This window comes from Pelodiscus sinensis, chromosome 29 (genome assembly GCF_049634645.1).
Source record: "Pelodiscus sinensis isolate JC-2024 chromosome 29, ASM4963464v1, whole genome shotgun sequence".
Taxonomy (NCBI): domain Eukaryota; kingdom Metazoa; phylum Chordata; order Testudines; family Trionychidae; genus Pelodiscus; species Pelodiscus sinensis.
Window position 1 is genome coordinate 5,344,750 of NC_134739.1, and position 12,938 is coordinate 5,357,687.

General features: G+C 42.2%; 1 protein-coding gene across 7 annotated transcripts in view; it reads right to left on the reverse strand.

Moving 5' to 3' along the window:
* The window catches only part of MARCHF10 (membrane associated ring-CH-type finger 10), a 118,733-nt gene that overhangs the window by 39,949 nt on the left and 65,846 nt on the right, over nucleotides 1–12,938 (reverse strand). For all 7 annotated transcript variants that reach the window (XR_012898013.1, XM_075911304.1, XM_075911303.1 and 4 more), the window contains 2 exons: nucleotides 10,117–10,266; nucleotides 2,341–3,718 (listed from right to left, as the gene is read on the reverse strand). Coding sequence is in view for 6 of the 7 variants with exons in the window: in XM_075911304.1 (XP_075767419.1) it covers nucleotides 2,341–3,718; nucleotides 10,117–10,266 (1,528 nt within the window). In the remaining variant the exon portion in view is untranslated. The remainder of the gene's footprint in view (nucleotides 1–2,340; nucleotides 3,719–10,116; nucleotides 10,267–12,938) is intronic.

Genomic DNA, 12,938 nt, shown 5'->3' on the forward strand with positions numbered 1-12,938 from the left:
CCTAGTCTCCCTGAGTTTTGTTAAATAAAGAGTTTCTAATTTTGAACACATGTACAAAATAAAGGACACATCAGGAAGGGGGACTAGGGAGGGGTAAGTGGAAGGAGGTGAGGAAGGAATGGGGTATGAGCCCCCGCTGGGGAGGACTGGGGTGGCTCTGTGGGCTCCTTGGGGTGGAAGCTCTCCTGCAGCCCCCCGGATGGCAGCCTGCGGCAAGTGCAGTCAGGCTGATGGCAGAGTGCTGTGATGTGCCCTGAATGCCCACACTCGGCACTCCAAGCCAGGACTGCTTTGCTTTCCCTCATCGAGGTAGACCAGCGAGCAGGGAACCCCTGAGAACTGTCTGGGGTGGGGGTCAGGTCCCTTTAAGCACAGCCCTCGGCTAGCCTGAGACAGCAGCTCCATGCTCTAAGTCCTAACCTGATGCCCTGCTTCCGGCTAGCCTTAACTTTGGTTCAGGGTCCACTCAATGGACATGCTAATTTGAACTAGTTTTTAGGTCTAGATGCACTAGTTCAAATTAATTTGAATTAAGTTAGTTTGAATTAGTGCTGTAGTGTAGACATACCCTGAGAGAGGACATGATAGAAGTTTTCGAGTAGCTAAAAGGGTGTTACAAGGAGGAGGGAGGGAAAATTGTTCTCTTGGGCCCCTGATGATAGGATAAGAAGCAATGGGCTTACATTGAGCTAAGGCATGTTCTAGTATTCTATATTAAATTCCACAGTTCTCAGTGTGTGTGTGTGTGTGTGTGTGTGTGTGTATATAAAATAAATAAATACACATTTGATTTGTGTCTGTCGGAGTTCATTCATCTGTTTGCATGTCCATTTGTTCAAAAAGTCCTCCTAAAGAGTAAGAGCTAGGACCACCAAATTTGGTATACAACTTCCTCTTAAAACAAAGGCCAACGTTTGATTGCATCAGGAAAATGGGATGTGCCTAGAATTTGTTTTCCATAATGTGGAAAGGGAGGGGGCTGATCAGGACAGCTATATTGCAGTGTTCACTGGGGGTAGTGAGCATGGGGGACAACTATACTGCAGAGACAGCCACACGAGGAAGACAGTGGTCAGCTGAGGCCAGGGCTCACCATCTTGCTGGCCACTGGCCCAAGTAAGTGGCCTCCCTGCACGCTCTCTTGCCCTGCTCCCCCCCCCCCCCTCACATCCCGGGACTGGGGTGGGAAGCCTCACTAGCTGCGTCACCATGGCCCTGTCTCTCATGAGCACCATCAGGACTGGACAGCACAGCCCCAATCCCCCTCAAAGGAGCCACAGCCCACCTCCTAGCACTGCGTGACCTGAGCTCCTTCTCACCCCCCCCCCCCAACCTTTAATCCTGCATCCAACCACACTCCCAGCCTCCTGCTTTGAGCTTCCCACATCATCAAGGATCTGCCCTAACTGCTGCTGCTCATCAATGCCAATCCCCTGCAATGAAGGATCCGGGCAATGCCGGTTAAGTTTAGCTATATAGAACTGCATGTTACCATGAAATCATGGATGTGTGATTGGTATGATTAAACTGCTATAAGTTAAAGTAAGCTTCATTAAAACTGGGGTATATAACTGCCAGCTTTCATTTAAGATAGCGCTAAGGCCTCGTCGACACTACAGCAGAAGGCTGAAGATACATCAACTCCAGCTAAACAGTATACATAGCTGGAGTTGTATATCTTAAACTGTGTTTTCACCCTGTCCGCAAAGTGGGAGGCTGACAAGACCAAACACTCTTATTGGTTTCCCTTACTCCTCTTGAGGAGCAAGAGTACTGGTGCCAATGGGAGCATGCTCTGAGTTTGAGTTAGCAGGAAGATTGACTGCAACAGCGTTGATCTGAGTAGTATAGACGTCCTAAGAAACAAATCCTTTCATGAAACCGTAAGTCTCAGCCACAAACACAAGCACACCTCACTACCCAAAACACTGTCACAAGCACGTGTGAGGTAGTTCCATTTACTGAGCAAACTGGGCAAAGGGGAGCTTCCCAGATACTGTTTTAGTAGTGGTGTATGTCTCAGAGGGGCAGGAGAAACCCCACAGAAGAGGAAGAAAGCCAAGCACAGCCTAAACAACCCCACGCAGTCTGGCTCTGAGAAAAATCTATGGCAATAGTTTTTAGTCTGAATGGGCCTGGAGCTGTGAGCAAAGAAAATAGCTCCAGCTGTTTGTTTCCTTCTGTGTTCAGGGAAACAGGACTTTGTATGTATTTTGGAAATAAAAAGGTTTGCTTCAGACATACCTACCTCCATCAATTTCTCCTCCAATGGACATGACCCACCAGGTCTCAAATGGGCTAATTGCTTATGTGAAAAGGGTAACAATACATATTTCTCACCTCTCCTGTAGTTTCTTAAGCTTTTCTGGGTCTGCATTTTTGTTTTCCTTTGTACTTGTAGTATCATATGCTTCAATATTACTCATAGCATTACTTGGATTTTGTAAGTCAGACACTGCAATTAAAGCAAGTGGTAATTGATCATGTAGTGCGCCAGCCATGTGAAGGTGGGCTGTGAAATTAGTTTGAAACAAAGATGGGTTGGAAGAATCTATAGATAAAAAAGAACTATGTGAATTTAGTAAGCTCTCTTCATCATGTAAGGGAGCATTTGGAGATGTACTCTTTAAACCATTATCTATATTATCCTCCAGTAGGCTATTGTCTTCGGGTACACTGACTATAGGTGTTGAAGATTCATAACTTTCTGTAGCCGATAATGAATCTCTACTTCTTATAGGAGTTAAAGGCCTACGAACATTAAACCTTGAACTTCCATCCAAATCCGCTACTTGAGAGGTTGTCGAGCTCAAATTTGTTGGGACCTCAGCTCTGTGTGTAGACTGAATTAATGATCTTGGAGTATTGTATGCAGAATATAATAATGGCCTATGAACTGTTGACCTTGCAGAAGTAAGGAGATCAGTATAACGCCTCTGACTGCTTTCATAGGCTTGCAGGTCTCTGTTATAAACACTGACACTAGGCTTATCTATAGCGCTAATGTTGTTAAGAGTCTCCTCAACAGGTGCACTGCCTGGTCTGCTCTCAGCTTGTGGGCTTCTTGAACTAAATAATGGAATTTCATTTTTATTGCAATCAGCACCTTCAGAAGAATTCCCATCTGAAGTGTAAGCCTTTACGTGGTCCCTAGAGTTTCTTCGTCTTAATGAAGACTGTTCCATAGCTGTATCCATTACATTATGTTGTCTTAATGGTTGATGAGAAGATTCAACTGTTCTTGCTGAAGTGCTTCTGTCATCTCCAGTTTCTACAGAGCTACATTGTTCATCTTGTGCCAAGGATGATCCATTGAATTTGCTAATTTGTCCTCGAGGTGTAAGAGAGTGATTTAGATTGAAAGAAAGGAATTCTTTCTCTAATACATCATCTGTAGCATCATTTTCTTCACAGGAATCTTCCATGTTTAAGCAAAACATAGAATACAAGTTTTCACCTCTAAACCTCAAAGGGGCCATTTTGGTGGGTGTAAGGGATGGACTATGTGACTCATTTGAGAGAGAACTATGAGCTCCCTGCAAGGTAGGTGCTGATGACCAAGTTGGAGACTGCTGAGCCTGTGAAAGGACACTTCCTATTTTGCTGTCTTTGTTTAGACCTTTACGATCAAGATTTAGCTTAGAAGACTGCATTAAATTCCTTCTCTCTTGAGATCTCTTCCTGTTTGTGAGCGTAGTTTCATTTGTCACTCCAAGATCTGCAGTGAAAAAAATCAACTTTCAGCATTTGATGCTTCTTGTTTCTAGTGCCTAACACATGCTTTAAGTGGCTATTTCTTACCACTGCTGTTCTGGTATTGATGTTATGACACATTTGGTTACCTGTAACTGCAGTTCTAGTGCACTTTAACACAATTAGTAGACTTTTATTCATGAACTCTTCTAGGGTTCAGACAAGAAATCAATATTACTTTGCTATCTGGACACCTGTAAGACCACATAAAGGAAATTTCAAAAATCATGCTAAATGGTGCACTAGCACTTCCAGAGGTCCAATTAACCCTTGTCTGTTCCCAGCATAAATACTTGTCCCACCTACTACTTGTATGCAATGTATAGTTCAAGAAGGAACTATGTTTTTATGATCAACAGAAACTGTCACATTGTGTTAGCTTTTTTGTGTTCAAAATTAGTAGTAACAATTATAATTTGCACATAGCACTTGTGTATCGGGGTTCCAAAACTTTTTACAAATTGAGTATTATCCAGAGGTGAAATGACAGGCCCGAAGTCATATAGCTTATCAGCAGAAGATATGCAAACAGAATCTTGGTCTCCAGACTCTCAGGCACCCATTCTAGCCACCAAATAAAGCTCCTTCCCAAGTGACTTGTACTGTTGGTGAAAGGGATCAGAATGACATCCCTGAAATCCTCTGTACTCATTAGGGACTGTACCAGAGAGGATCATCCACTTGTAGGGAGTTAAGAATAGTTCATTCTCCAAGACCCATCTAATTCTTGGTCTCTGCTAAGAGCAACAAAAAAATGCCAGCTGTGGTCATAGCAATTGTTTCTAAAATGGATGCCTAGAAACAGGACTGAGACATGCTGATTTCACAAAGATCACTGAACAGCAATAAATCACTTTTTAGTTACCATTAACCTTGTATGAATGAAAATCAAGGACCAGGACTGAAAGATTTCCGATATAGCCTTTCTGCCATTGCAATATCCAAAAGAGCCAATTTAGTTTGGCTGGAAGACCATCAGTCATAGTGGGAGGGCGCTCTCTGTCAAAACTTTCCAAGTGTGAATAAAAAATGAGTAAGAAAACAGAACCGGCCCTTCTCACTTTGAGAGTGTTGGGGAAGAAGCAAAGAACAAGTATTAAGGGCACAGTCTAAAAAAGTGCATAGGCTTACAACTGCTTTCTCTCTCTGAATTACAAGCAACTTCTTCCTCGGAGGTGCTCCTACAATTCCCATTGACTTCAATAAGAGAACATAGATGCATGTAAGAAAGGGTTTAGTCCTATATTTTTGTAAAAGATTTTACATTTTATCCAAGACCATATGTTTTTTGTTTGTGTTAACACAAGATGACTCAGGGAGAATAATTGCTTTTAGAGGAGGAAAATCAGATTGTGTTCACCTCATACTTTTTACAAATCACTGGGCTGTGTCTGCTGCTTCTTACCATATTATTTTACAATTAAGAAGAATAACATGGCAAGAAAAGGTTACACAAGCCACACTACGGTCCAAATGCACACACAATAATACACGTCTGAAAATGTGGACATTAACATAGCTGTCTTTATATTTACCCAATTTCCTAGGGATATAGGGAATTGCGAGGATTAATCAATTTAAAATGTGTAAGTACTTTGATAAGCATTACGGATACATTCTACTATGTATTTTACTTTTGTTGTTGTTTTAGTCTTTTTTAATTGTAGATTAAAAATAGAGATTTAAATATTTGAATGTAAATAGTCAATTCTCTGTCTTTTACTGAACAGATTCTTTGTTTATTACCCACAGTGCATAGCAATAGGGCATGTATTTGTTTATTATACCCAAGTGTATAATAAACAGTACAGAATATACACCGCTTTACTGGGCTATATGGACAGCAAGATGAATGTGTCACTATACAGATGGTGTCAACAGGAGGGCTTTGTCTTCCTTAGCCACAGGATGTTTCAGGAGGAAAGACTTCTGGGAAATTATGGGGCCACCTTATTTAAGAAGAAGTGCATCTTCACACAACACACCAACATAGTGAGTAGAGCACTACAACCTGGTCCAAATCTGAGAAGATCCTACTACAAGTGTCATTTCTAGGTCCGATGGACAACCAATCGGATGCTCTCAGGCTCAGTTCAGGTCAGCTCTTTCTCCTGCCCATGAGACTGGAGCAGCACTGGCTTTGTGCCCTGCTCTTGCCAGCTGCGGCCATCTTTCTTCACTGTGTGTACAGTGGATTGCATGTACTGAGAAGTCAGTGACTCTTATACTGCAATAGTGCATAGCAATAGGGCATGTAGCTGCTGCTGAACCAAGCCAATCTCATAGGCAGGAAGAAACATTGGCGCTGCCTCAAAAGAGAGGGGATGGGACAGGCTAAAAAATGACTCTGCTTTCTCAGACGCAGGTCAGTTGGGTTCGGGACTGGGTCAAGTTAAACTAGGCCCAAAGAATGAGGGGGGCCTTTAATTGGTTCAAAGGGGGCAAAAGTCCATAAGTAGGTTTAAAAAACGGTGACCTTTATGTTCAAGATGAGGAAGAATGGCAAATTACAATAGTCATGGGCACAACAAGCAGGATAACAGTGGGAGAAGCTGGTAAATGTCTTACATGTTTATAGAGAAATGCAACTATACTACATACATTAAATTATGATTGAACTAGCATCACAAACTTGGTGGGATAAATCTCATGACTGGACTATTGGTATACAGAAGCATAGCTTGTTTAGGAAGATCAGGCAGAGACAAAGAGAAACATTGCATTGCATTAACAGGTGTGTTGTGAGCAAGACATGAGAAGTCATTCTTCTGCTCTACTCTGCGCTGGTTAGGCCTCAGTTGGAATATTTTGTCCAGTTCTGGGCACCCCATTTCAAGAAAGATGTGGAGAAATTGGAGAGGGTCCAGAGAAGAGCAACAAGAATGATTAAAGGTCTAGACAACATGACCTATGAAGGAAGGCTGAAAGAATCGGATTTGTTTAGTTTAGAAAAGAGAAGACTGAGGGGGGACATGATAGCCGTTTTCAGGTATCTAAAAGGGTGTCATAAGGTGGAGGGAGAAAACTTGTTCATCTTGGCCTCTGAGGATAGAACAAGAAGCTTAAACTGCAGCAAGGGAGGGTTAGGTTGGACATTAGGAAAAAAGTTCCTAACTGTCAGGGTGGTTAAACACTGGAATAAATTGCCCAGGGAGGTTGTGGAATCCCCATCTCTGGAGATATTTAAGAGTAGGTTAGATAAATGTCTATTAGGGATGATCTAGCTGATATTGGGTCCTGCCATGGGGGCAGGGGACTGGACTTGATGACCTCTTGAGGTCCCTTCCCCTCCTAGTATTATATGATTCTATGATTGATACATTATACGCCAAGAATATAAATAGCTGTTGTGAGGCCCAGATGGAAATAAGAGGCAGATTAGTTGGAAGTCTGTAGGTGAATATAAAAATGGAGTGGAATGGTACAATGTCATGGTAGAAGTCTGTTATAGACTACCAAATCAAAGGAGGAAGTGGTTGAGGCATTTCTACAACAAATAACAGACACATCCAAACTTAAGACTTGGTAGTACAGTAATGAGGAACTTTACCCAGCCACCGACTGGAAAAATGTGGCAAAATACAAAATGTCCAGTAAGTTCTTGGAATGTATTAGGGACGTCTTGTTTCAAAAGGTATCAAAAGTAATCTGGGGGCTGTCATTTTAAATTTTATTCTAACCACCAGAAAGGATTTGGTTGCAACTCTGAAGACTGAAGGCAATTTTGGTTGAAAGGGATCATGAAATAAAAAATTTCGTAATTCTAAGAAAAGGAAGAAATTGAGCAGCAGAGAAAGACAATAGACTTCAAACACGCAGACATTAACAAACTCAGAAAGCTGGTAGGTTTTGGAAATTCAAGGGAAAAGATTCAGGAGAGTCGGCAGTTTCTTAGAGACAATATTGAAGGCACAACAGCAAATGATCCTGATGCAAAGGAAAGACTAGGAAAAGGCCAATATTGCTCCATCAGCAGTTTGTTGATTACCTAAAAATCTAAAAGAAATCCTGCAAAAAGTGACTATGTAGTAATTGCCAAGGAGGAGTATAAAAGAATAATACAGCATTCAATGACTAACTCACAAAGGCTAAAGCATAAAATGAGTTACACCTAGCAAGGGATATAAAAGGCAATAAGAAGAGGTTCTTTAAATACATAAGGACAAGATGAAGGAAAGTTTTAAGTCCCCTACTTAGGGAAGAAAGAGAGCTAATAACTAATGACAACAAGAAAGCCGAGGAGCTGAAGGTTTGTTTTGCTTCAATAGACCTTAAAAGATTCATGATGACCAAACTATTTAACAAAGTTAATGTTAACAACAAGGGGGCCATATACAAATCAAAAACAGGGAAAGAACAGTTTAAAGAATATTTAGCAGTACTCGAGTTTCATCGATCCCAGCCAACTTGTCCTAGGGTACTTAAGGAACTAGCTGTAGCAATCTGGGAAGCATTAGCAATTATCTTTGTGAACTCCTGGAGGATGGGTAAGGTCCCAAAGAACAAACATAGCACCTATTAGGGATGTTAAATGTAGTTTAATCGACTAATTGATGGATTTTCCATCAATTAGTCAGTAAGTGGGGGAGCCACAGCAGGGTTAGCTCCTGGGCCGGGAGCTAACCTCTCTGCAGTTCTGCCTTTTAAATGTATTAAGATCCTGTCAACTTTTAATACATTTAAAAGGCTAACGCGCAGCAGGAGGGACCCAGCGCAAACTGGGACAGTTGATTCCTGGCTCATGCAGGGTCCCACCCTGCTATGCATCAGCCTTTTAAATGTATTAAGAGCTGAGAGGAATCAGCAAATTCCTAGCTCATGTCTGGTCCCTGCTGTCCTCCTGGCCTCACAGACAGTGCTGGAGGAAGTGGCTTTTAAGCTGGCTCCCCCCAGCACCAGCTCCTGCTCCCTCCCCCCCTTGCTTATCGGATAGTAGACTAGTCGCTTACATTCCTAGCACCTATCTTTAAAAGGAGAACAAAGAGGATGTGGGAAATTATAGCTCACTCAGCCTAATTTTGATACTTGGAAAAATTATTAAATCAAGTTATAAGCACCTTGAGGGTAATAGGATTATACATAAAGCCAGTGTGAATTTGTTAATAATTAATCATGCCAAGCCAACCTAATTTCCTACTTTGATAGAGTTACTTCAGAGAGTGTGGGGAAGGTGTAGACATGATATATCTTGATGCTTTTAAAGTAAGGCCTTTGACACAGTCCCATATGACATTCTCATAAGCAATGAACAGAAATATGATCTATTCTATAAGATGGGGAGCACAACTGGTTGAAGGAGAGTACTCAGAATAGTTATTAATGTCATGCTGTCAAATTTGGGGGATGTATCTAGTGAGGTCCCACAGGTCTGATACTTGTCATTAATGATTTGGATAAGGAAGGTCCCTGATTGTATGACTGCTGCTTTACTGGAACAGAATATTCAGTCAATGGCAACCTCTTTAACCAGTTCCAAGGCATGAATTTGTGCATAGCCATGTGTTAATTAGAATTTCCAAGGTATTTATCATATAAAAAAGTTATCGAAGACTGACATAAAATACACTAATGTGACTTTATTCAGTATGTTATCTAAATTAATTTTAAGAATTTTAATACCGTCTTCATTCAATTGGATCAGCTATTGAATTTAGATAATAAGCTGCATGGAATATAGGGCATGGATACATTTTTCTAAAGCTATACATTTATAAAGACCTCTCTTTTATTTAGTGAAATGCTTTTATGCAGAGATGGGCAACATAGGCTAGTGAGTGGGTTGCATGAGTGGCCCTCCTCATCTCAGTGAGTGGACCGCAAGACTGTTATAACCAATATTGTGTCCCAGGATAGGGCGCTTTTGCTAACAGCATTTGCATACTTAGAATTTGCAGAGTGTGCCAACTGTACCATAGCAGCGTGTTGATTGGATGCAGAGGGAGTGCATGGTTCTCAGTCAATGGGTGTTCAATCATATTGCCAGTAATATTGGTAGGGAAAAAAACTATGCAGACAGAAACCAGTGGAATCAGGGAATCATAAACAAAATGTCTTGCGGGCCACATATAGAACCCCACTGGGCCACATGCAGCCCATGTGTCACAGGCTGCCCACCAGCATATCTCCTCAAAGCCGAATTAATTAATTAAGGCTTTTTTTCTAATTTACTCTCAGCCCCTTTTATACTGGAAGTGTAAATGGACCTTAAAGTAAATGGAAATGATAGTTGAAGGCCCCTCTTATGCTTCTGGAGTGGGGACATTATGGTGGAAATGAGAAATGAATCTATACAAGTTCAGCAGTCAAGAAATAGACAATTTTATTTCTACAAATCAAAGGAGTTGTAAAGGAGATTTTTCTTACCAGGTGCCCTGGCAACTTGTGCCTTTGCCTGCAGCAACAAGGCCTGTCTGTCTCTGTCGTCCAATTTTCTCATATTCTGTGTGTCTGTGCTTCCCAACAATCTTCCCTGGTTCATTCTCTTCCTCCTTAATAATGACTGCTTCTGGGCAACTGGTAAGTATAAAACCTTTTCAGTAACTTTATTATATTTTCAGGGAAACATCGTCCATTAAAATATTTAAGAGACCTAGAAGATAAGTTCCTCCAAGGTCTGCCTCTGCAGAGCAAGAGACTACATCAGCACTAATTTCTCCTTTGCCAAATCTCTAATTTTATACTCAATTGAAAATATAAAGAAAAAATTGTATTTCAAAGAAAAAATGCCAAACAATTTAATCCTGCAAAATGTGTATAACGTTAGCATTTTTTGTATATACAGAATCTCATTCAGTTAATCCCATTCAGTGAATAGAGATTTCAGTGAGGGTTGGGGCTATCCAAACTCATATTTAGCATTGCAATATCGAAACAGCAATCTCTTTTCATCATGAAAGCCATAAAGAAACATCTGAATTTTGTCAAACTGTTTTTAAATTTCAACCTTTTATCAAGGAATTTTTTCTGAACAACTCTAATTAAATGCGTATGTTCAAAGCAATTGGAAATTCCGTAAGTCTCTGAAAGCTGAAGCAAAGACCTGTCCTCTTAAGTAATGAGTCACAGCTAGAGTTCTATTAGGAGCCCTAGCAGCTGGTCTCACTGCATTACCTACTGACCAACAGTCCAGTTTGGAGATCAGCCTCATGTGTGGTTAACCTACCTCCATATCCATAGGGTAAATGTCAGCTTCCAAAGACAAACTAAAGATTCACTTAAGCTTAGAAATTAAGGTTCCAGTTTTCAAAATCTGAGTCAATTCTTCAATTGCTAAACATGCACAGTGGGGACCAAATTGTCAAAAAAAGCTCAGCTGCCGTTTATGCACCTAAACAACTACTAGATTCTCAAAAGAGCTCATTGCCCAATGCATGCCTAATGCACCAAACTCTTTCATACTACCCACTTACACAGGAGCAGGAAAAATATAGCCTGCAGGCTGAATCTTCCCTGCCAAACTACTAGATCCAGCCCAGCAGGAGCATCAACCTGGCACTCTTCCTTCCCCATTCCTGCTTGCCATGCAGAGCAGCCAGCAGTGGGGGCCATGTGCTTTTCTAAATGCTGCAAGCCTCGGGTGTGGGGGAAGAAGCTTTGCATGCTGTCCCCACCCTCAGCACAATCTCACAGCTTCCCAGCCAAAGGGAAGCAGCATACAAAGTGCCCCTCCTTCCCAGGCTTGCAATGCTGAGAGATGGAGGTGGGTGCGGGCAGGGCACGCAGGGAGCTTGGTGGAGCCTGCCAGGCTACTGGCCAGGAGCCACCCAAGTAAGCACCTCCCAGCTAGACTCTGGCACCTTAGCCCTTCCCTTCTCCCAATCCTCTGCCCTCCCTTGCCCCACATAACCCAAACCCTTTGCACTCCCACTCCTGCACCCATACTCCTTCCCAGACTCTGCACCACAATCTCCTGTATCCTCTTCTGCACTCCTGCCCCCGATCACAACCCTCTCCCAGACCCTGCACTCCCTCCTGCACCCCTCTTTCATGTCAGAATCCTCCCCTGCACCCATACTCACTCCTGGACCCTCCACTCCAAGCCCCTGTCCCAGGTCACAACCCAAACCTCTGCACTCCCGCCTGAATCCCTGCCTCAGGTCACAACTCCCTTCCAAATCTTGTACCCCTTCCTATACCCCTACACCAGGTCTGAATCCTCTCCTGCACCCATCAGTCTCCTGCCCCAGGCCATATACCCCTTCACCCAAATTCCATCTCAGACCCCACACCTCTCCTGCACCTCAATCCCCTATCACAAGCTCCTTTCTGCACTCAACCTCTATCTCAGACCCTGCACCTCCTCTGTTAATATTACGGAAGAGTGTGGCCATTGACCACTTACCAAATTCTTGGAGTGCCCCTCCCACTTAAAATTATTGCCCACCCCTGCTCTTTTAGTTGGAGAAATGAGTGCAACTCTTCTGAAAATCCAGCTGATTGTGGGTACTGACCTCCCTGAAAATTTGGCCGTAAATGAGCTTCCTGTCCATAGTGGTTTTTAACAGGATTTGCCAGAAAAGCATTAGGAAACTTGAATAATTAGTTTCTCTCTGATAAACAGGCATCCACTTTAAAATGAGTTAGATCCTAAGTGGACTGAGCTGTCACTATTTTTAACTTTTTTTTTTATTAATATCATGCAGTTGGATTCCCCCTCTTCTGAAAGATGAAGGCCAAAGATAAGCATCTCTGGTCTGAAAGTATTGTATTCAGAGATGGACCTGAAACACAAAAACCATGTGAACACCTCCAAACTTTAGAGAACATTCACAATTCCAGTCCAAATAAAGACAATGACTTTTTGGCACTGTTGTCAGATAATGTGACCAGGAAGAAGGGAGGGATGAGGAAAAGTTGTTCAATTCAGCATTTTCCCCATACAAACACGTGGACATGAACAGTATCTTAATTGATGCCAAGACTAACATTACCTCCTCCCACATGTTCTGTGACCCCTTTCAGGGAGTCAGAAGTGCAGCTACAGAGAAGCCAAACTGCTGCTACCTATCGAGATGTGGAAGAGGATGCATAGCCAGAGTCTGAAGGGTCAGGCCCTAGTCTATCGATCGCTGACCTCTCCATATTTGATAGCCTATATTCCTGCTCTTTGTACAGATACCATGTAGGTAAGGGGTGTGTGTGTGTGTGTGTGTGTGTGTGTGTGTGTGTGTGTATATATATATACA